The sequence below is a fragment of the Dunckerocampus dactyliophorus genome, chromosome 21 (assembly GCF_027744805.1).
Source record: "Dunckerocampus dactyliophorus isolate RoL2022-P2 chromosome 21, RoL_Ddac_1.1, whole genome shotgun sequence".
NCBI lineage: Eukaryota > Metazoa > Chordata > Actinopteri > Syngnathiformes > Syngnathidae > Dunckerocampus > Dunckerocampus dactyliophorus.
The window spans coordinates 3,841,924-3,867,145 of NC_072839.1; the positions used below are offsets into that span (position 1 = coordinate 3,841,924).

Genomic DNA, 25,222 nt, shown 5'->3' on the forward strand with positions numbered 1-25,222 from the left:
AGATTTACATATATTGACTCATTACGGTGTCTTGTGAAGCTGATCAGCGCCACTTGCTCATCGGGTCTTCAAAAGCTGAAGCGTTTGGAGTCACAGCCGAGCGGGGAAGATGTTTGCTTCTCGCCGCTGCATGTCGGTCCTTACGGCAGCCGCCATTGTGGATTGATGGCCGGTAAACCCGTTGGGGTTTTTTCTCTGGGGTGTCCAAACTGCGGCCCGTGGCTGTTTTTTAATTGGTCTGCGGCATATTCTATTAATATAACGGGGGAGGGGGAAAAAAATTTAAAATACAGCAAAAAATGTAAAAATCAGCAGTCATTTTACAAGAATAAAGTAAAAATATTAAGAGGGGAAAAGTGGTAATCTAACAATAAATTGTTTTACACATCAATGGAGCTCCCTCCCTCAAATCGAAGGAGGTGTTGATCATTAAAATCACCTGCTTTAGTGACCGGCTGGAAGGAAAACCTGCAGTGTCTCGGCCCTCCATGGCACGAGTTTAACACCCCCGTTTTACAAGAATATTATTGTAATATTAGGAGGAAAAATAACTCCCTTTTATGTTATGACAGACAAAACAATGAAAGTTGTACTTTTTGGAAAATTATGATGTGAAAAAAGTTATCATTTTGGAATACTCATAAGTTGAAATAGAAAGTTTAAGAAAATAGCAGCAGAATTGAGGAAAAATCTTACGAGAGTCTAAATATTAAGAGAAAAATGTTGTATTTTGATGAGGGAAAAATACTTTTTTTAAAGTTGCAATATTGTGGGCGACATGATCTGGAAAAAGTTATGTTACGGGAATAAAGTCAAAATATTATGGCAATAAAGTCATAATTATAAGAAGAACATTTCCAAGAGCAAAGTTGAAATGGAAAATAAAAAATATGTAGAAATGGAAAAAACTGCTGTAATTTTCTGAGAATAAAGTCAAAATATTAAGACAAAAAAGTTGTATCTAACAAGGAATTTTACCAGAATAAACTCACGATGAGTAAAAAGTCATTTTAGTAGCATAGTTGAAATATTAAACAAACAAAAAAATGTTTCCCATTAATATAATAAACTAAATAAAGGGTGAGGAAAAAGTTCCAGGTATTATGGGAATAAAGTTGAGATGGAGTTTATTTAGTTTTCTTCTTAAATTCATGTAAATATATCTAACTTCTTAGCATATCTACATGTGTTGCTTTACAAAATATCAAAGTAGCAAAGTTGCATCCTTTCATTTTTCGATATGTGGCCCTCTGGAAAAGGATTGGACACCCCCTCGGTAGAGTGACAGCGTACAGCGCCCAAGTTCGTTCTGAAGGGTGGCGACAGGTGTTTTAAGACTACAAGCAAGCCTTGAGTGCTCATTTTTTGGCCACTCCAGAGATGTGACGAGTGATTTACGGGTCCATTTGTCTGTTTTTAGATTTGTCCTTATGACACACATTTCTTGTTTTGTTTTTTTTGTTTTTTTTTTCTTAACTGTTGCTTGTGAATGTATTTGCGGTGAAAGCGGGGGTGAGGCGGTAGGGGACGAAGGGAAGCAAAGGGGTACGATGTGCCGAGGGGAATGGTGGGGGAGAAGGGGGGGATCCCGCGCTCCCGGGAGAGAGGCAATTTCACAGCTGGTTTGCTCCTTAGGCAGTCAGGCTGAAAATGCTGCAGATTTGTGGAGCAAATTGAAATGGTGTCAATGCGGGAACAAAGCGCCGCAGCTGAATGACGAGGCAGGCGTAGGTGTGTGTGTGTGTGCGCGTGCGTGCATGCATGCGTGCGTGTATGTGTCTCAAAGAAAGGTGGGGTTGAGGTGCTCCAAATTCAATAACAACCCTGTAATATTTTAGCCACGCCTTTCTGACACCTGTCAGTCAGTCTGAATGCCGCAATGAGCCCGCCCATAATCAGCCTTATATTGATTGGGAGTGGTGTCTTTGTGCGTTTTCCCCCTCTGCGTGCGTGCGTGTGTGTGTGTGTGTGTGTGTGTTTATTATTCAAGATGGCATGTGACCGCGCTTGCACAACCTTGGCAACCAAAAGCGAGGCTCCATTATGGGTCGTGCATGGTTTGGTTGTTGGCTAGGCGGCACATCAGCGGTCAACAGCTGTGCGTTCCATGCATGCAGTCGTTGACGGCCATTAAACACCCCCCCGCCTTTACACACACACACACACACACACACACACACACACACACTCGCTCATCATATTTTGCACGTAGTTACATTAGACACTCTTGCCACTTGATTACGCCGCCGCAGTAAAAACTGAAATTACAATTACAGCGGTGGTGGATTGGCAGGTATAATGGGCACGCGTACGCTCCAGCGGCGACACGCAGGAATTGTCGGGGGACTCTTCCTCCCGGCGGTAATAATAAAGTACTCGGCGCACACCTGACGGCGGTGTGGGGTCGAGGCTTAGCGTGCCCTCTCCGGCGACGCGGGGAAATGACGAGCCAATAACTGCAATTAAACACGCAGTATAATGGCTAATCAAATTGACAGCCTCGGCTGTCGGCGTGCCTCTCTCACAATAGCTTATCACAACAAACTATTACGAGGGAGGGTATTTGAGGCCTGATCCTCTCTTTTCTTTCCCTTGGCTCACTCTTCTCGTCTTTATCGTTCCTCTTCTCCTGCACTTCCAGTGCACTCGGTCGATCGTCGCACTCCCCCTAGTTAATTGCAGCGAAGGTGAAAAAGCAAGTTGACTGCATCACCAAGAGGAAGTGGAGATGTGCAAGCGGCTTTCTCCTGACAAAACTTTTAATGGCTTTTGCTTTGCATGTGTTCTTGCTCGCAGTACTCTGAGAAGGCCCTGTACAACCAGATCTGCTTCTACAGGTTCATCTTTGATTGGGAACACGCCGTGGCCAAAGTACTGCAGGGGGAAGAGAAGAGTAAGAGCACGCACACACACACACACACACACATACTGTGCAGGTTGTACTTGAAAGTCTTTAAAACAAACAACCAAATGGAATATTTAGAGGACCACTTTTAAAAACAACAACTATGTTGTGGAGGAAATAGTTCCATACACTATGGCCTATTATTAGTCGAAAATGATTGAAAGACAAGTTATATGTAGCATTCTGGTCACTAGGCATCAGTAGTGTGACGTTAGATGACATGACACTGCATGGACACTGACTACTGAGCCGACGTGCCGTGGCTGAGACGGAGTGGGGAAAAAAAAAAAGTTATCCTCCCGTTCCGTGTGGAAGTGGTACATTTTTTTAAAGTTTAAAATAAGTAAACTGGAGAGGCTAACTAGTTAGCTTGGTAGCTAGCTATGGGAGCGGCGGTCGTCTGTTATGTCACCACCTCCAGAGCCATGTCACCTGTAGAATAAGTGGAATGGTAGAGAAAGGTAACAGAAAATGCCAAATGATTTTTCCTCTAGTAGGGGCTACCAGATAAATTGACCATTCAGGCTCAGTTTTTTTTTTTTTTTACAGAAAATTACAAAAAAAGTACAGTAAATGTGTGAATATTTGTAAAAGTCCTCATAGATAGCCGACGTGTCCTGAATGTGGCAGAATAAGAAGTAGTAGAAGAATAAATAGATGTAAATCACACAAAATAAAAAGTGCCCTCCCCACATCCCTTTTTTGTTTCGGTGGAAAAAGTTCAGACACCGCCGGGGTCAGGTTTTCTGTTCTTCCCCCAAAATTTCCGCAGCATATTTTGTGATGTTTTGACTGTTTATTCACTTGCTTTAGGAACGAACCATCAATTTATTTATGCCTCTAAACACAAGTGCTGTCTGAGCAGAAAGACATTTTTCTCACATTTTTTTTGTTGCTCCTCAAACTTTGAAAACCGCCGGTAAAGCTAATAAATAACAAAGTTGATGCTAAGGTCAATTTAAGCTGAACTCAGCTTTGTCTTAGAGGTGGCAAAGCAACATCATACACAGCATCTCATGAATAAATCACTTCCTGCTTTATTGCCTGTAGCCGACTTCTCACTTGGTTTTGAAAGTTGTGTGCCTTTTGCCATGAACATCTTTTTCAATATATTTCATACCTTTTTAGTCCCCGTTTGTGCTATAATTGAGTCTCGCGACCCTTAGGATTGAAATCAAGGCAGTGAAATTGGCGTTTGAATCCTGACGCCTGCGTTTGTGCTTCCTCACAAACACTCTGCCGACGTGGCACGAACAATCAATGTCTCAAAGTAAGCCCGTTAGCCGAGCTGCACTTACAATATTCGGCAGCGGTGCCCTGTGCACACACACACACACGCGCACACACACACAGGGACACACACCAAAGTACGGCCATTGCATACGGGTGGAAGGGGGGAGAGGGGGTTAAGGACATTCAGCTCCTCAAGTCAACAGCCCTAATTTAGGAGACGGATTCAATCACACACACATACAGAATGCAAAATGCTCCAATCACCGGGAGAGCGGCGGAAAGAGGCCCTCCACTGCCCCCCCAGCAGCCCTTCCCTCACTGTCCACCTTTAGCGCTCTGCCTCCATTCGCTCTCTCTCTTAGACAGGCACTCGTTTGGCTGTGTTGATTGAAAACAGGTTTTAGATTTGGAGAAATGATAGGGCAAGTAATGCGCGCGCTGACGAAAGGATAGCCCTTCTCTTGTAATGGGACATGGAGCGTATATTTCTCCCCTTGGGCTCAAATAGACGCTACTCCAACCCCCTGAGCGCGCTCAGTAGGCGGCAGTGGCGAGGCCTCTTTACCCATAGTTCTCCCTGATTGATGTCACTTGATTAGAAAGGGCCGTCGGGCTGAGTGATTTATTTATTTGATTAAATATGTATTTATGTATTTTTATGTATGTATGCCTGAATGCTGGGCTTGTGTGGCAGCCAGGAGAGGCCGAGTGAGACAGCAGAGGTAAATATAACATGTAATCAGCAGATGACCGCTCAGACGATGGAAGGCGCTAAAATAAAGGGATTGGACCAGTGCAGGGAGGGAGGGGTGCTAACATGATTACAGCCCCCCCACTTCGGTTTTCTTATGTTTCTCTCGGGGGCCGAGATGCAAGAAATCATTGCCAATCACTTCTTGACTCGACCCGCCACAAAGATTTGGCGCTACACTCGGTCGTAAGCGCATCATGGTCTGCCAGAGAATAAGACGACGCCGCAAGAGGGATCAGTGTTACGTCACGAGTTAGCCAGACCCTTCTAGATGCTCTCCTTCAGAAACGTGACCAGCGACAAGTCTAGCAAAGACATTTTTGTAGCAGTGAACACATTTGTTTTGCTTTTCATGTTTTTTTGACTTGTTGCAGATGCATCATGGCCAGTTATGTGAATTCAGCGATTACGTCATCGTATTGCCAGCTGTTTGGACAATGACAGCTGTGTGTTGAGTCATTTTCAGTGGATAACACACCCATACCCTCGTTTATCACGGTTGCGAGAAGTATTGTTCAATATTCATAAACAGAATATTTTCATAGTTGGAGCACAGAAAACCTGATGTCTTTCTACGGGTTTTAACCTTATTAGAGCCCTGCAGACATGAAATAACACCCTTTTACACTCCTATTATTCTTTGTTTACATCACATCGCACAGGCTACGGGATCACTGCAGGGGCATAACAGACGGCCGCCGCTAGCATAGCAAGCTACCGAGCTAACTAGTTAGCCTCTGCAATTTACAGTACTTATTCTAAACTAAAGAAAGCATTTCAGAGTGCGTCAGAAGGACAAAGAAGCCAAAAACGTACCACTTCCACACGGAATGAGAGCTCAGCCACGGTATGTCGGCTCGGCTCTGCTGGCTCAGTAGCCAGTCTCCATGCAGTGTGAAAGGTCATGTAATCTAACGTCACGTCTCCACAGCATTACTGATGCCTAGTGACGTATAACTTTGACTAAGAATAGGCCGTAGTCAACCACAGCCATCATGTAAGATATAGTGAAGGTCAGCGAGGGGCGACCAGGCGCTCTTGACACTGTCTACTCTCGAGCTGTCAATGGTTACCTTCAAAACAATGAGTGACATTTTCAGGACCATTAGGAAAATTCTGGTCCTTCCACCAAAATGTCCACTATACTACACTATACTATATACATGTATTACTACTACTACTATACTATATACATGTATTACTACTACTATACTACACTATACTATATACATGTATTACTACTACTATACTATATACATGTATTACTACTACTATACTACACTATACTATATGTGTATTACTACTACTATACTACACTATACTATATACATGTATTACTACTACTATACTACACTATACTATATATGTGTATTACTACTACTATACTACACTATACTATATACATGTATTACTACTGCTATACTATATACGTGTATTACTACTACTATACTACACTATACTATATACGTGTATTACTACTACTACTATACTACACTATACTATATACATGTATTACTACTACTATACTATATACATGTATTACTACTACTATACTACACTATACTATATACATGTATTACTACTACTATACTACACTATACTATATATGTGTATTACTACTACTATACTACACTATACTATATACATGTATTACTACTGCTATACTATATACGTGTATTACTACTACTATACTACACTATACTATATACGTGTATTACTACTACTACTATACTACACTATACTATATACATGTATTACTACTACTATACTATATACATGTATTACTACTACTATACTACACTATACTATATACATGTATTACTACTGCTATACTATATACATGTATTACTACTACTATACTACACTATACTATATACGTGTATTACTACTACTATACTACACTATACTATATACATGTATTACTACTACTATACTACACTATACTATATACATGTATTACTACTACTATACTACACTATACTATATACATGTATTACTACTACTACACTATACTATATACATGTATTAAGAGTTTTCTGTATTAATCACTTCAAAATGATCTGTTTACTGTGCGTTTGAGAAGCATTTTATTCACCAAACTACTGACAGAAAATGACAAACACAACAAAAGATTCTGAACTTTTTTCATGTGAATTTGTAAGCAACCCAATACTACAAGTAATTCACTCCAATGTTCAGAAATCAGTATTTTGTGGAATGACGCTGCTTCGTAATCACTGCTTTCTTGCTCTCCACCAGTCAAATTTGAGGTTGTCTTTTAGATCTATATATCATATATTATCAAGATTCAAGATTCAAGAGAGTTTTATTATCATGTGCATAGTAAAACAGCAGTTATACCATGCAATGAAAATCTTATTCTGTTCATTCTCCCAAGAAAAGAAAGAAAACAAATGAAAGAATAAGAACATAAGAAATATATGATACATATATGATATTATATATGTGTATGGTTTATTATATTTATATATTTTGACATACTGTATATATTTGTATTATTTATTAAATATTGACATATAGAAATAATATCCACTCCATACAGCAACTCTATATTTTCCTCTATTTTGACCTCTTGTAAGTGCAACGGCTCAGTTTCCCAACATTTCTGCACTGAGACGAGACACTATTGTCAATCCTCTTGGGTCGTGTTTACCGTGCCAGCAGGTATGCATGTTTGTGCGCCGCGAACAAAAGGTTGACAGCGTCCGTTTAGCCAAAACTGTGTCTCTCTCACACACACGTGCACACACACTTCCATGCTGCTAGAAAGTATAGGTTTAAGGTGTTATCCTGCGTCCTGGTGCCGTAATACCACATATTACTGCATTACACACCTAGGGGCCGCATTGCTCTGATTACAGGGAGGAGACGTAGAATCCTATACACCGATTGTGTGAGAGATGTGCATGTTGGTTTGTTTTGTCCCCCACATTATCAATACATTTGATATCGTCTTGGTGGGACTGCAGGCTTCTGTCTTGTTTCCAATCAGGATTTTTGTCTTATGGTGTCAACACAAAGTCATGGTCTGCAACCCTGCAATTTCTTGGCGCTCAGAAATGCCAACCGGATCTCATTTTATTGGCGGTAAAGACATGCAATGGCTGCTTGCAGGTGTTTCCCTTCCAATTGTGCTGCCATTTACGTGATAGGTGTGCATTTACAGTTCATTGCAGCATTCAGATGCGTTGGCACGTGGACTCGACGTGCACGCAAAAGAGCGCCGCGGTCTTGCGGGAACGAGCGCGTCTTATCTGCATGTGCGCGGCGTTTTTGTGCCTGATTGGCGCCGCTGAGTAAAAACCTGGAGGTAATTTCATCCGCGGCAGGAGAGCGACTAATAGACAACGCACACAACGTGCCTCCCGTCCCTTGGCTCGGAGCGTCTCATATCAATGACGTGCAATCGTTTCTTGTCAGTTTTGGTCTCTGCTTGCTTTTTCTCCTCCCCGCCACGTCTTTTGGAGTGTGGGCAGCGTGATTGCGTGCGAGCCATAATGTAATTTCGCCGCATTGATAAAATACAAATTGTCCTCGAGTCGCGCGTTTCTAATGATCCCTTTTACCGTCAGGCTCGGCATTCGGTCCCCTTCCGTCCTCCCACTCCTCTCTCTCTCTCTCCATTCTCTCTACCTCCTCATCCTCCCCTTCCTTTCTGCGGCGTGGCCAAGTCCGCGGGTGCGATTGTCGAATCAATTATTCATTCTGTGCAATTACACTCACACAAAGAAGTTTCCCCCGTGCACCGAGTGGTGATTAAATTAACTGCTTTTCCAGCTGCCCGCCGCCACCAGCCTAATGGAATATTCATGGACACGGCCGACGCGATGGCCGATCTCCATTAACTTCATCATGCTCACTTAATTACAGGCTTGTTATTGTATTTACACCTAGTTAGAGCGTGCAGAGCCCTGACGTGCTCATGCCCAGCGCCGCCATAGTGTGCACGGGTGTACTGCCACGATAACCCCGGATACGCGCGCTGCGTGTGGGGCAAAACACTGGCGTGGAAATAAGAATTCATTTTCTGCAGATGCTCGATATTGGCCTTCTTACCGATGTTCGATCTACAGTGCCAGTATTGGCTGGGGGTGGGGGGCAGCAAAGAAGAAGAGCAAAGACATACTTTCGGCTTTTTCACCAACTGTGTATCACCAAGATAAGAAGCAGTTTTTTCTTAAATGTCCAGCTTCTTAGCATGTTGTTTTACAAATGATCAAAGTGGTGCTTGCATCCTTTCATTTTTCACTTTGGCCCTCGTTGGAAAACGTTTGGACATCCCTGGTGTCGGGCTTGAATACCTACAGGATGTGGATGTGGATAACACGTGCTGCTTTTCCGATGCTGACACTGGATGCATTTCTCAAACACTGTTGTGCAAAATAAGTTGCAGAAAAAGTGCCATATTTGAAACATTTTGTCTCAAACGTCAATGCCCAATACTCCAATAACATTCTCCTATCAACAAGCAAGAGTCACAAAGAAGTATCCAATGAAATAATGCTGGCAACGATACAATTTGGAAAGCGGCACGTTTCAATGTGGCACAAACATCCGTATAAACTGGGCTGTTATTCCACACGTGTCCCGTCGCTTCTTTTGACTCGCTACTCTCCCATGGCAGCGGTTTATATTGCATATTTCCAATCCGGAGACGCCGCTCTTCTAAGGAGGCAGCTAACGACCTTTGGCAACACGTCGAAGCCCAGCTCCGACTGCGAGGAATAACGCAGGACGTGACAAAGTATTCCAGGCAGTGGCCGCGCCGGACCTCCACTTTTCTCTCATATCGTAGAAGCGGCATGATGCACAATTTGAGTGGTTTTGAACCCGTGGCTGTTTCACACTTTGGTGAGCCTTTCTAAAGCCACGCCTCACCAGTATCGTTATCGGCAGAAAAAAATGACACAGGTATGAACCAACGTCTCATTCTTATGCTGATTTCTATCAATAGCAGATGAAGCATATTTAGTCCACCGTCCATCCGTTATTTACTATCCTCAAGTAACGGACCGTGTTCTGCTTTTTATCGCCACAGTGCCTCATTTAGTGCGTCTTCCAGCTACACAAATCAATACCACCCCTCCAATAGCATGAAGTGCCACGCTGTAGCAATGTTAGCCTCGTCGCCAGTTGGGTTACAGTTGGGTTTGCTAAGCTACACCCCGATTTATTCCGTGCTCCCGCCGGAGTGTGAGAAAGCGAGCGGCTAATAGCTACATCAGCTCCGCAAATAGCAGGCCGGCTGTAACCCATTTGTACCTCCTCTCGAATGAAGGCCTTACCTCGAATAAGCACCACTATTTGATTTGAACGTCATCTTTCCCTTTCTCCCCCCTCCCCTTTTGGTTTTGACCTGCACAATGATTCTTTTTCACTCCTCTCGTAAATCCTCCCTCAGTGATTGAGGCACGAGTGCGAGGAAGAGCAATGATGGCGGCGCTGTGATTTTTTTTTTTTTTTTAACCTACCTTACCTTTTTTAGAAATGCTAACATGATTGCTTTGGCTTGATCATGCATCATCACACCCCACTTCTGTTATCCGGATAAATAGACTCGTTGGTGTCTTCCTCCTCCCTCTGCTAGCATGACCACGTTCTCTTCATACTTGCCGATGGCGTCAGTCAACTACACCATTTTGTCCTGTGTGCGCACTCGAGTGGTTCCTCGTAACCCCCCCCCGACCAAGTCTCCATGACGGAGTTGGTGTGCATTTTAAGTGTTTAACTGCCATCAATTGTGTGCGCGCGTGTGTGCAGATTTCTGTGTATCTAGCCTTTGTTCTCATGGCCACTCGGCAGGCTTCTGTTTATCCAGCAGCCGCTAATGTAGCAGGAAGGAAGAACGAGACAGGAGATGGGGCTGTCGGGCTGACAACTGGCCATATGGACAATTAAATCTACCAAGAAATACATTACTTCCTCGTAGAAGCCACACTTTTACAATGTCAATTAAAAAAGATCCCGCTTCTGAGACCAAAAAAAAAAATCATTGGTTGTTAAGATGGTGAACAATGTGATTTCTCTCAATTGTGCCGATATATCAGGATTGTACGTATAATGATAGCGAATCAAACATGATTTGCCTGCAATCAGGAAAGAATGTGGTTTTCCGCGTGTATCCAAGGTGAGCTTTGGCCAAAACAATGCGTTCTCAATTGCGTGTTCCCTCCAGCGGCAGCCATTATTCCTCTTGGGCGTGATAGTGTGTTATTACTTGGTTTTTATGACACTTGATGCACACTCGACGCAACGTCGTGAAGATTCGGCGGCGGCGGCCAGCCCGTACTCCTCAGATGGTGTCAGTCGCCTCGCCAGCGAGCCCACCTGAAGGGATAACGCACGAAATATTGACTCAACGCTCTGGTCGGGACTTTTCCATCGATCTCACGTTCCTGCCTCTATTGCGCCGTCATCGACCAGTCGGCCCAATTCTGGTGATGCCCGTCCCAGCCTTCAAAGTGATAGCATGACAGGCAGCTAGCGTAGCATCTCCAGGTAAATATCCAGGAGTAAATATGGCAGATTCAACTGATGACACCATGATTTTTTGCTGACATTGACACCATTTTCCTCTTTTTTTCCCCACTTTTAGCTCGTGCTGGCTGGTGGAACAAAGAGAAGGAGGTGTACAGGAAGCTGAAGGAAGTGCCTGATAAAGCTCTCGGTGCCAGCGGCTACTCCGAAATTAACCTGGCTAAACTCTTCCAATCCTTCTCCTCCCTTAAGTAAAAAAAAAAACAAAACCCGTTTTACTTTAGCGGGATTGTTACTTATCTGTGCATGTAATGGTTCTGGTTTTAAAGCCCAATCAATCCCACACTCCATCCTTCAATGTGCCTCACATACACGTGAATTGACCCCCCGCCATCCACACTAAAGGGGAGTAATCACACACAAATGCCCATCTTTACGTGTGCACGTGCGTGCGTGTAAAAATGACTTATCTCCAGAGCAGCTGAGTATAGTCCAAAAGGCGCTAAATAGCTAATGATCGTGACCTACGCCACTCGGACCACTGGATCCCTCAACCCATCGGACACTTGTTCTGATTACCTCCATTGTGTGTGTGTGTGTGTGTGTGTGTGTCACAAGGCGGGCTGATAAAGGATGCAGGAGTTGACTTGCGTGAGGAAGGCCACACGCGCTGCCTCTCCCCCCTCACTCTTTTGTCTGGGCATCGAACAGCAAATCTTCTCCTGCACCGCCTTCTGTTTAACCCCCCCAGCTCACTCTCTCTTCACATTGTGTTTTAAGGCTTGTCATTTTCGGTGTCTACGCCGGTTCTTTTGTAACGAGACACTTGTGTTCCTGTTTTGATACTGAAACAATAAAAGGAGAAATACACGCATTCATGTTGTCATTTGCCTCGATCATTCCACTTCAATGTCAACATTAGGTGCACCTACTAAAAAGATTTTTTAAAAAAAAGTCTGCCTTTACGAAGGTAACTGCTCGCTTTTGATTGACCCGGTCAGAGCGGTATTGATCTGACAAAGTTTATTGTGGCTCATCTTGCCTCCTGATGGTGCAGCCACAATAACGCACACGGTGAGTTACTGCGTTGTGATGGGGTCCATCACGTCACATGGTATATCATACTTTATTCTGGAAAATAGTTCTTTTCCCCCCCAATGGTGCAGGTGTCCCTAATAGTCAGTCCAAGCTGTTATATTTTTATTACATTTTGTGTTTGCAATCCAGATAATAATAGATTGTAAAAGCAGAATATTTGACCCAGCTCTTATTTTTAACGCTCGTAGTCCAAGCTGTAGTTTATTTCAATGTTATTTTTAGATTTTGTGTCCATATTTCGGTTAATTACTCACAGCATATTAGGCGTCTTGCCTCATATGTCTTCGTGAATTGTTATTAAGAAGGCAGAGTGTTTAATACAGCTCTTTCGACACTCTAAGGGATTGTCCAAGTTGTAGCTGATGTTTTATGGTCTTAGGTTTTGTGCTCGCAAGCCACTTAATTGCCAGAAAGCTCCAAATGGAAATGCATCATACTTAACATCTTCTGCTCTCTCCATTGTGCAGGTGTACCTAAGAGCCAGGTAGTGAAGCTACCGCCACAGTGCTTTATTGGAGTTCAGACATGTGTGTCAACATTTGTTTGGAAAAGACACGCCTTCTCATTGTGGAGGGGTCCCAAATACCCAACTTATAGCTGATATTTTTTATATTATGTCTTCAATTTTACTACATATTAAATTATACAAATTTTATATATATAAAAGCACATTTAACATGCCTGTATATAAATATATATACTGCTCTTTTGATTGTGTTATTTTTTTAAGTTCGATTTTTTTTAATGATTTTTTTGTGCCCAAGTTCACGCTAACACGTGCTATTTTTGGTGCAATAATAAAGTGCAGGATTCCGATATGTAGCAAACAGTGACAAACTCCCGACAGGAGGATGTGCTTAGCGTGATGATGTCATTGTGGACTGAATGTTCTGTTTTGTCATCGGCCCCAATCAAGAGGCATTTCTCGCCAAGAATTCATGATGTTGGACATTTCCTCCCCCCGACTTGTTCCTGCTGTTTATATTTCCATAAACCGGGCCCGCCTTGCAAATCACTTGAAAACATTGTGACCTGTGAAGGCAACCTGAAGTGGACGTCGCACTTAAACCGTGATTCACAATGGCGGCGGCTGCGTGCCGGTGAAAGTGCATTTAAGGCCCATAACTTTACATTTTTATTTCATCGTTTTGTTTTGGGTTTTTTTTTTTTTGTGCTTTTTGGATTTAATCATGTCCACCACTGAGGCCTGCTATGGCAGCCGGGCCTTGTTTTGTCCTGGTCCGCCGTAAACCAGTCAAACGGAGTCCCTCGCATTAATTTGAGCCCGCTAAGCTAATAAGGTCGAACAAGTCTCTTTGTATTGTGGTGTTAAGCTTTATTGCTTGTCGTTTTGACCAGCGACGGACAAGGTAGGCTTTGATGAGGGAATTAGTCCCCCATTCTGCGGCTGTTATTCATAGCGCGCTGGAACTACAAGCAGCCGAGAGGGTGTCAAAAGGAGAGCTGGTCCTATTGCAAAGTGTCTCCCTTGTTGGAGCTGAAAGGGCGGTTATGAGACGATAAACCGCTTAATACACTGAGCTAATTGGATGAGAGCAAGGGAGACGGGGAATTAAGGGGCGACCCGAGAGGGGAGCGGAGTGCCGCGGCCCCCGCTATTCAGCTCTTTCACTGGGCCCGGAGAGGGAGCGGAGGGGGGGGCCGTTCATCAAAGCGCCTTTTCGAGCTCCTCTCCCAGAGAGACTGAGTGAGCGAGGACTGATCCGGCTGAGGCCGTGGAGTGATTGGGCCTATTCTCCTCTCCGACTGGGAGAAATGAGGGCCGCACAAATCCAAATCAGGGGCCAAATCAAGTCCAAGGGGACGGGAGGGGTGAGGTGAACGCGGCATCCAGTGGGAGGGGACACCTGGACCAGCCGTGATGGGAGGCAGGGAGGCCCGGACTTCTTGGGAAGAGGTTAGACGGGGGTGTCCAAAGTGCTGCCGGGGGGTCATTTGTGGTCCGTGGCTGCAATCATCAAAAAGTCAGCAGTAATTTTACCAGTCAAAATGTTAAGAGAAATTGTTTTTATTTTTATGCGAATGTTATAATATTCTGAGTAAACATTTAATTTTAGTAGCATAAATTTAAATATGGAAGGAAAAAGATGTTTGTTTTTTTTTTATTTGTAGTGTGAGAAACAAACCAAGGAATAAAGTTGTAATTTTTGGAAAATTAGCTTGCGGAAAAAAGTTATTTTACGAAAATAAAGTCAGAATTACGAGACGAAAATGTACAAGAAGAAAGCTGAAATCGTTGGACAGTTACAAAGAAAACTGCACAAAAGGGGAAAAAAAAAAAACAGCTGGAATTTTGAGAATAAAGTCCAAATATGAAGAGGAAAAAAGTTGCAATTTGGGGGAAAACAATTTGAGTCGTTTTGGTAGCAGAATTGAAATATTAAAGAAAAACTGTTATTTTAAGTCATTAAGAGAAGCAAAACAAAGTTGCAATTTTTGGAAAATTAGGTTGCAGAGAAAGCTGTTATGAGAATAAAATTAAAAAAAAAATTGGGAAGAAATTTTACGAGAATAAAGTTGAAATAGAAAATTAAAAAATGAATGTACAGTAATTTAAAAAATAATTAAAAACGAATCCTAACAGCTGTAATTTTACAAGAATAAAGTCAAAATATTAAGAGAAAAGTTGTTTTTTACGAGAATAAACTCATTGTTATGAGCAGAAATGTTTTTAAGTAGTTTAGTTTAATTTTTAGTAGCGGAGTTGAAAAATGAAAGGAAGTTGTAATACAAGAAACAAAGTTGTACATTTTTGAAAATGATGTTGGGGAAAAAGTTAATGTTGGGGAATTAAAGTCATGTATTACAAAAAGGAAACATTTTGAACATTATTTAAGAAGAAATGCAAAATATTTGGAAAATTAAAATAAAAACAGCAAAAATTGATACTAATAAGAGGCTTTTTCACTGATATCACAAAGCTGAGATGTAGATGGATAACATCTTAGCATATCTACTGGGAAAATATCAAAGCGGCCCTTTCATCCTTTCATTTTTCACTATGTGGCCCTTGGTGGAAAAAGTTTGGACACCCCTGTGTTAGGAGTTACAGTATCTTTGCTAGCTTGATATACTTTGTATATCTCCTTTTGAATCATGAATTGCAACCACTCCCGCCCCTTCCGCTATGTGGCCAAGACCAATTCAAAGTACAGTCATACCTCCGCGCTCGTATGATTCGGTTTTTGTTGAAAATTTTCCCCAAATTTGGCCTCGGTTTTTGGACATGTGACATACGAGTCTGTCTGTCCTCGTGAATGATCTCGTGAAATCGAGTGCCCAAAGTAAGCACCCGTGTGTTTTGGAACACAATAACGAAAACCGAGGTACGGCTGTGCAAGTATAGAGATGTGCAAAGCCTAATAAGAGAAACCTTTCATGGAAATACGCCCCTGGTTATCCAAGTTAACTAAGTAAACTAAGTTAACTAAGGAATTATCTGTAAAGCTGGATTTCAAGACAGAGTTGGACAATGCTTTGAATGCATCACATCCAATTAGATTTTACATACTGTCTTTCTTATATCGTATTTTTTTGCCATAGCAGTCAAGTTTGGCTATTCAGTAATCCCTTGCCACGTACATTACAGCCTATTTGTTTTAAAAAATGCATATTTCAGCCATTTTATTTTGCCTAAATCAAGCATTTTCAGGCATAAGAATGTTGAAGTAAAATATAGATACCTGTATATGGCAGTCAAAGATGTTGTAGTGATATGTCGTGGCCACTAGGTGTCAGTGATATGTTGATAAGCATAACCATCGCAGGAAGTAGTGGACAGAATAAATAGTAAAAAAAAAGAACAACAATGAACTTTCCTAATGTATGAGTCGATATTATGTCTTATTTTCTCTTATGTCTACTATATTGGGCAATAAGAGGGTACAGGTCACTATAGGGGTGTTATTTCATGTCTGGAGGGCTCTAATGTTAAACGTATTTCGATGGCTGTGAATCTGTTTTCTGTGTTAGCTGCGAAAATATTCCATGTATTAAATGGGGAATCCTACTTCACTGATCACGGCCGGGCCTGGAACCTATAACTGCAATAAACGAGGGATTACTGTACTTGCTGTGTTCAATGTGTCCAAACTTTGGACTCAAACTGTGCTCGCCGCAAAAAAAAATGTCCACACGCAGCTTTAAGAGTATATTCAATTGCCCAAATAATAATAGATATGTTGTGTTCTACACAGCTGAATAAACAAACACTAACCACCACTTGCCAGGCGTCTTTATGGACACTAATTGTGGTGAAATTGTCCACAAATATACCCAATGTGATGTTGGCTTTCACATTAAAGCACCAATCACTGACTTCTTGTGGCTGTAGGCACTTGTAGAACGATGAAAAACGTTGTTGTGAAAGGATTAGGTGCACTGAGTCATTAGACATAATCCACAAGCATTAAATGAGATGCTAATTTATGGCCGGCATTCTGGGGGCGAAATCAAATGTAGTTCATAGCAAACAAACTGGTTAAAGTTGTGCTTAGTGGGGAAGGGGCATTGCTTGGCCTGCCCTGCGGGCGTTGGCACCCCACACTACGCCCCTGCCCATTGACGCAAGTGCGTTAAATGATGCATGCTTTTGAAGAGCAAACTTGTAGATCGGTGCATGTGGGAGGGGCTCGCATCTGTGCATTCCTCCTCGTCCTCGGTCAAAACATCCCAGTGCGGCTTTCTGATGGATATTTCCACTGCAACTTGCATTGTGGTTTTCTCGCCTTTTTGCACCGCAATGGACGTTTTTAGTTTTCTACCAGCAGGTCATCCACACACACACACACACACACACACACACACACCCCACCGCTAAGCCTTCCCCATACATTAGAGTTAAATTGGTTTGCCACACAATAAGATTAAAGCAAACCCCTATAAGGGTTTTATTTGGGGGGGGGGGGTTGCCGAGTTGCCGAGTTGGAAGAAAAATAAAAAAAATAGTTTAGGGGTGGGATGAAATGACATCCGCTTCTTCCCTGCTTCTTTGCGGACATGTTGGACTGAGCAAGTGTAAATACGTGATGCACTGTAGTGAAACTTTGTGAAGCATGTTTGAAATAAACTCCACCCCTCCCTCACCCTCACCTTTACCCAGGCAGGGCAGGCAACTCGCCAGTTCAGGGCCTCCCGAGGGCGGGCAAACTTTGAACTTCGACAGCAGTGGCGCGATGCTGAGGGCCCCTACAGAGTCCGGAATTGCTTCTGTTTTTACCCTTCCAGTGCTTTTACGCTTCCCCTTATCCGTATCTACGTGGAAACGTTTTCAGGTTTCAGGGCAAAACAGCAAAGTATTTTATCGTTTCAGCCTGTCATCCGCACGGAAACGGCATTCTGGTTGCCTTGAAACGGTATTTTTTGAAAACGGCTTCCAGATTGGGGAAAATCTGGAAAAAAAAAAAAAAAATCTGCTGTTTCCGTGTGCCGACGAGCAGATCGGCTACTTTTGGAAAAATGATATCACCGACCAGAAGTGAGCTTTGACGACGAGCAAACACATCTGGCATGACTCACCGCCTTATTCTCCAAAATGACTCACATAAGTCATTCCACTTTGTCGGAAGTCTCGATCTTTGGAAAGCGGGCGACGACTTCTTGCTTCCTCTATGGTTGGGTGTGTCACGTGGTTCCGTGTGCGTGTCTGCTTACAGCGCCACACGCAGGTGTGCCTTGTGTATTACATCGTTTTCATCCAGTGATCCGTTCCCGTCTGGATGCAACCATTTACTAATCTGGCACAGTGTGGACAACAATTGTTGTCAACCCGCCAAAAAAACCCAACAGTTCCATGTGGACAGGTCCTTAGTCTTACTCGTACCCCTCCCCTTTCTCTACCCTTACTTTTACCCGTACCCTTCCCCATACCCGTCATTCTTGCAGCAGCTGCATGAGTGCACGAGCCCACGTGAACATGTGAAGATTTCCCCCGACATAACTTCCCCCCTCGTCGGCTCGGCTTCTGCTTCTCCCTTGTTCGGAGTAAATTGAGTGATTAACAGGTGTCGGACCTGTAAGACAAGTCCACCGAGAGAAGAAGAAGAGGCTTTTCCCCCCGAGGCGCTCAATCAAAAGAGGGACTAAATTAATCCTCAGGGTAATTTCACGCGATTTACACGGGCACCAAAGATGGGTCAAACGGAGGAGAATGCGCATTGATTGCTGTAATAGTCCCCGCGTCAGTAGTGGAGGGGGTGGATTTAGGAGGGGGAATTAACCATGCGAGGTGTGTGTGTGTGTGTGTGTGTGTGTGTGTGAAAGCTGACTGATGAAGTGGTTTGTTACTTCATTAATGACAAAGAGGACTCACTTCCAGCGACACGGTATTACAGATGTTAAGACCAATTTAGCGGCTCTAAAGCCTTTTTTTCCAAGGAAGTTTTGTCGCCGCCCGCCCAGCTAAAGTGCTGCATCTAATTGAAAACCCCTCGCCTTTGTGCCTCCTTTCACATGTGGGGGATTAAGCTCATGAATATATGGCCTCTATTTTGTCAACTTGCCTCAAGAGGAGAGACATGGTTGAAATATGTCTCCCGCTTCCCCCTTTTGACGTTTTGCAGCATTCGCACACACTTTATCTCATAACACTTTTTATTCATACTTCTAAAATATCTCACGTGTCCCGAATGCCGAAAAGAGCTCGTTTTCTGACTTCCCTTAAAAAGCGTCCTCTCAGTTCATAGCACGGACATAAATAATGATCTAAAAATTGAATAATTCATAAAACACAAGTGGATTTCTACACAGGGTCGACATTCATCACACACTACACGAGTGCAAATGATCAAAACTCCTGAAATGTACACAAGCTTGGAAAATGATGACTTCTGTTGTTATCGTGTCCTCCCGCTTGACACACTATGTACAGCTTTCTTTCACGCAGTCTTTAGAAACGACCCGACTCGTGGCAGAGGAGTCGTGCTCGTAGAGAAGACTTAAGTCAGGTCTGTGGACCGGTTTCCTTTGGTTCTGGGTGGGCGGCAGGCAGGCAGGCAGGCAGGCGGGGTTCCATACTGGCCCAGCCCCCCATCTATGCATTCCGATAAAATAAAGTAGCACGGGGTACCTTTTTTTTGTTTTGTTTTTTCCCCCCCACAACTGTACCATCACACATTTTAGGAACATTCTAAAGTGAATCTAGTACATCTTAAAGGTATCGACCCCAATATCAGACGGTATTTTCCCCCCTCAGAAGTCTGAAAAAGACGCGATGCTGCGATTTATACGTAGAAGAAATATACCAAGAATGTGTCTTGAAAAATTTATAAAATAATACAATTAGAATGTAAAATAAATAGAATGAATAGAAGTATTTTTCTTGGAAAAAAAAGGGGTCGTCTTATATTTGGGTCGGTACAGTTTAGTAGATCCAATGCAAGACCTCAAACAGAAAATGTTGAATTTAACAATGTTTACCTCAGGAGTAAAAGTGCACTTCAGGAGTGCATGTCTTTCATATTTTGCTTGCTTTATTTCATAAGACGGGAGGAATATTAGAGAATATCTCTCAAAATGATGTGGTGCACTCCCCCCCCCACCACAAACATGAAAGACTAAAATTGCATTATCTTTGCAAAGGTGTTTTTTGGATGGAGGTCTTGTATTGGATGGCATTAGAATGCGAAGCAAATAATGCATCACTTGTGCACCGTGTGCTTTGTTGGGGGTCAAAGGGGCCTTTTCTTCCTTTTGGGGGGGTACGGGTAAGAGAGCGGGGTAAAGGAGGCCTTGTAGATGTGTTCAGCACACCTCCTTTCCTGTGGCGCTGGGGGGTAGGATGTTGAGCTGGGTGAGCTGGGCCGAGTGTTCCTTGGCCTTGAGGCGCAAGGCGGCGATACTGGAGGCCCGGCGGTCTGCTGCAGCTGAGGAAGCTGAAGGGGCGGAAGCAGGGGACGGGTCTGGGAGGACGGGACCCGCGTGGGAGCTGTCTACAGGAGGGGCGGGTTGCCGCAGGAGCGCGGCGGCGGTGGAAGCACTGGTCAGAGGGCCCATACTGGAGAAGAGCCTGGGGGGGAGAGAGATTTGTTTTAGTCGTCTTTAATAACAAGTCCCAGCTGACATCACCTCCCTTTCTCATAACAGAGTGTGACAGCAGAAGAGGAAGAAACATTTCCTGTTAATTAAGGCTTTCAGTGTCCCTCGTGGCAAATGAGGAGCTAATTGTGGCATGTGGTGTTTGCAGCGTCAGCCCTCTTCACAGCTTGTTGTGCAGGATCACACGTTTAGCTAATTTATTAAGACGTTTGGCAGTGATTACACGCCACACTGCGAATGGTTAGCGCTGTGTCACACATTTCTAATCAGATAAACAGCAATGCATCAGCCATCAGTCATTAGACGAGAAGATTGCAGTCATTTCAGCACAGAAAATAGAACAGGTGGAACTTACCTGCCAAAAGTGGGCCCGATGAAAGCCGGGTGGCGAAACATGGCCGCCGTGCCCAGGAAGGTGCCCAACCCGAGCTGGGTGGCGAGCGGCGGCGCGGAGCCATTGTGGTGCCCTGGGGCGAGGCCCGGGAAGGCGGCGGCGGCGGCTGCTGCGGCCGTCCACGCCGACTCCAAGGCGGGATGCGGGTGAGGCGGGAAGGGCGCTCCCTCCAGGTAGTGGCTGAGAGGGTGGCCGGCCGCCAGAGGGCCCGGGAAGGGGAGGCCTGGCGGGTGGGCCTGCACGCCCGCCTTTTCACGCTTCCTCCACTTGGCTCTGCGGTTCTGAAACCACACCTGGAAGCGGACACGGGGTTGGTAAGTCATCGCTTCATGAGGTGTGTAGTTTGAATGAAGGCATGTGTTCATTGTTGTGTTCTTTTCAGGTGAGTGACTGGACTTCCACACAAGGTAAGCCTACGTGTACTTCTGGCTAATTAAACCCTGCTTTCTGCAGCCAGGCTTTGGCGATGCATGAGGACTCAGGGGTGGGGGAGATAATTAAAAGCTCTGTTGACTAAAGACCCCACAAAATCGCCTGTGATCTGCCTCCAGTGACAATTAATGCGCTTTAAATGAAATTCTTTAAAGGGACGTGGAACAAGTGGGTGTATTTAACTTTCCCACGCAACCACTCCACCGCTGGCCAGTTTGCACTGCAGACGCACAAAGAAAAATGTCAACAGGAGGAAAGTGATTGAGCGACAGGGACGGCGCAAAGACACACACACACACACACACACACACACACACACACACACACACACACATTATTCCCAGAGGGCTGTTTAGCATTACACAGCCCCTGGGGAATTTATGAGTTTTTATCACCTCCTGATGGCGCCCGCTAAGTGATTTGTTCACCTCCAGCCCCCCCTAAAGAGACATCTGTTGTATCAGTGTCGGCCATTGACCCTCTAGTTGTGTTTGAACTGTCTCTGTGGTTATGAGACGTGCACGCTTTCAGTGAGGAAGGGGAGTACAAGCAAACACCTTTAATGGTCTCGCCCATTTGCTCCCAAGTGCAAAAGCAAGGGATCAATGCGGCTCTATTGCAATCATATAATAGGAAATCAAATAGCGTCACCCCGCCTCTCCGCCACCCTGATGGGAATCCAAACACCAATATGGCTTTGCTCCTGCAATGAGTGTTTTATGAATTGCTTAATTGCAGCTAAAAGGCCGGATAACCGCCAGTAATCGCACTTGGCTTCCCCCCCATTTAATGCAATCAATCATATACAGCATCATCAGAACATTTCATCATATAAACAGATAACACTTACTTGCACCCTCGCTTCGGTCAGGTCCAAACGCATGGCGAGCTCTTCCCTGCAAAAAGAATGAAAATGTTTTCAATTCCTGTTTTGTCCTCTACGGTTGTTCCCTGTCAACAATACAGGCGGCTAAAATAGCCTTGAACTATACAGAAAGACATAATTGCACATGTTCTATTTTCCCTGTCTGCATTGGGTAGAAATAGGCCTAGTGATTGTTAGGGTTTTTTCCTTCTTCCTGCCAGTGCTGTCAGTGTAACAACATAATGGTTGGAATAATGACATCCAAACGAGGCTGCCATGCACAAAAGCAATTGAAGCTCCCTTCAGGTGCCTGTGTAAATTAGACCCACAATTGTGAAAATTGGAATAAACCCAATACAGTAAAAAATAAAAAAAAAACACACAATTATATATATAAAGAGATATTTTAATGCATGTCACAATTTAGCAATCATTTCTTGTATTAGTATGGGGGGGTACAGGTGACACATTGTGTTGACTTACACAAGAAAAAGGGTTTGAGCATTGTTTTTATTTGTTTATTAATTTAGAAGTTAAATACCGTATTATGTCATTGCTTAAAAATGTCGAATTAAATGAATGTATTGTTTTTACATAAAAAGAATTATTATAGCTTATTTTGTACAATAATATTTTCATTTTATGCCATGTTTAATATTCGGTCAAATTACCCGGCCTGTTTGAGGTCTTTAAAAATATGACAGACTTGCAATAATTGGCTAATAATATTGCAGTAATATAAATTCTAACCTGGTGAATACGTCAGGGTAGTGTGTCTTCTGGAAAGCTCTCTCCAGCTCCTCCAGCTGGTAACTGGTGAAGGTAGTCCTGTATCGTCTCTGCTTGCGCTTCATCATGCCCTCCTCCGAGTCACTGCCCGCCGACAGACACACACTATCCTCCCCGTCCCTCACGTCTCCATCCCCGGCGTTCAAGCTCTCCCTCTCTTCGTCTTTCGGGGACAGAGCCGTCGCGTCCCCGCAGCTCTCCTCCTCTTTCACGGCGTCCTCCTCGAACTTCAACGGGCCGAGCTCCACCAGGCCGCCGCCGTCGCCATCCTCCGAAGCCCCCGCGGGGCTTCGCTCGCCCTCAGGCCGGCTCAGCGACGCGTTCTCCCTGTAGGACTTGCTGCGGCTGATGCTCACCTGCGGGGCCTGGATGATCTTTAGGCTGTCCGCGGCTCCTTCCAGGAGGAGCCGCTCTCGGTCCAGCTTGTCCGCCTGCTCCTGGAGGTACTTTCCTCCAGGGCCGTAGAGGCGGCGTAGCTTCGGGGGCAGGTGCATGTCAGCCCCCAGAGATAGCGGATCTTTAGTGGGCCCTGATCAAAATGAAAGCCAACATTAATATATAACTTTAGGGAGTACAGTGCCATTTTCTACGTTTTAACATAGCAACACACATTTATTTAAAACAATTTTAGCTAAAATGTAGCAAATGTGCATGATTCTTCACAACCTGAACTTGACTCATTTTCTTGGGGTTTTTTTTGTTTTTTTTTACACATTTTCAACAATGAACATGAAAGTGTATTTTCCTACTTTATTTATTCTCGATTTAACACATTTTTAAATACTTTTTTGGGGGCTAAAATGAGCAGATTTGCATATAGCATTGTGGATATGCTATATACAGCAACGCAAATGCACTGTAGCCACAATAGGAGACGTGTAAACAACTTATTTGTTGATATTTATGAGCCTGTTATCAACTATTAGACCTACAGTGTCTAAAAACGAGGCTAACTCTAGTTAGCATATTTTGCTGCCTGTGTTTATATTTTTTAGGCACTGCTACAAACACCTTTAAAGGAGAATTAACAGCTCAGTGACATTTTTGTCTGTGTTTACTTCGGGTTATTTTGCGAGGGAAAACTTACCCTGAGCCGCCTTGTCGAGCTCCCCTCTGCCGGGCAGCGCCGCCAAACTTTGGGCGCCAATGAGCCGCACCTTGCACGGGCTCCGGCGGCCCAGAATGCTGTCAATGCAGTACGAAGACAGCAGGGTGGGAGATTTACTGCCCTTCCTCTCCGTCCTTCCGTGGACGTCTTCCTCAAAGTGTCCGCTCATGTCGACGCTTCTCCTCTCTTCTATCTTCCCCCTCGTGTGTGTGCGTGTGTGTGTTGATGTGTGTGCGTGCGTGCGCGCGCGCGCGCGCGTGTGTGTGTCTGTGTGTGTATGGAGGCTGACGCGCCGCGAAAGACAGCCTCGCCTGACTCTGTCACACACTTCCCGGCTCCTGGCGCTCGCACGTGTCGGCGGCTCCTGATTGGTCGGCAGCGTGAAGCGCGTGTGTGTCGAGGGAGACTCAGAAGAGCCGCTTTATATATTTTACATTAAGGTTAATTTCAGGGGAGGGGGACAAAACCTGACATGGACTCTTTTTACTGCACACGGAGTGAACCTTTGAGGGGAAAAGCACTTACTTCGTCATTACCTGTATAACACAAGTAATACTTTCATTATAAGTAAGCCGATAGAGACGTCTTTACAGCTTTAAGTAATCGAGATAAATGGTTTAAGATTCACATAAAAAACGTTTAAGTCACATTAGTTAAGGTACTGTGAAACAATGATAAATTAATAACAATATTAATTTAATACACACAGAAGGTCACAGTAGGTTGTCCAAAGTGCATCCCGGGGGCCAATTTTTGCCCGCAACTCTTTTTTTTTTATTGACCTCAGCATATTCTAAAAATAAAATGAATGATGAATGAGATATATTACACTAGTTTGCTTTATCACCTGTAATACAAAGCCAAGATGTTTTTTCCCCCCCCCAGATAGCGTAGCGGTTATTGACCTTTTATTGGATTGGTTTTAGCAGCTTTCACGCACAAAATGTATCAAAGTAGAAGATGCATGCATTTATTCAACATGGATTTCATACTAAAAACAATCATTTCAAAAGGTAAGACACTATAGTGTGAAAAATACAATGTTAGGTTTATTCAATGGCCTAACATGAATTTAATACTCCATATTTTACACT

At 43.8% G+C, this 25,222-nt stretch overlaps 2 protein-coding genes across 3 annotated transcripts in view; one reads left to right on the forward strand and one right to left on the reverse strand.

Moving 5' to 3' along the window:
- The window catches only part of pola1 (polymerase (DNA directed), alpha 1), a 58,370-nt gene extending 46,714 nt beyond the window's left edge, over positions 1–11,656 (forward strand). For both annotated transcript variants that reach the window (XM_054766445.1, XM_054766446.1), the window contains 2 exons: positions 2,797–2,893; positions 11,506–11,656. In XM_054766445.1, the coding sequence (XP_054622420.1) occupies positions 2,797–2,893; positions 11,506–11,642 (234 nt within the window). In that variant the 3' untranslated portion in view covers positions 11,643–11,656. The remainder of the gene's footprint in view (positions 1–2,796; positions 2,894–11,505) is intronic.
- Positions 11,657–18,373: 6,717 nt separating this feature from the next.
- arxa (aristaless related homeobox a) lies at positions 18,374–25,222 on the reverse strand. Its single transcript, XM_054765698.1, has 5 exons — positions 24,108–25,222; positions 22,982–23,549; positions 22,217–22,262; positions 20,896–21,227; positions 18,374–20,511 (listed from the first exon to the last, which is right to left on the reverse strand). Exons 1-5 carry the CDS (start codon positions 24,295–24,297, stop codon positions 20,247–20,249), a joined length of 1,401 nt encoding a protein of 466 aa, XP_054621673.1. The 5' UTR covers positions 24,298–25,222; the 3' UTR covers positions 18,374–20,246.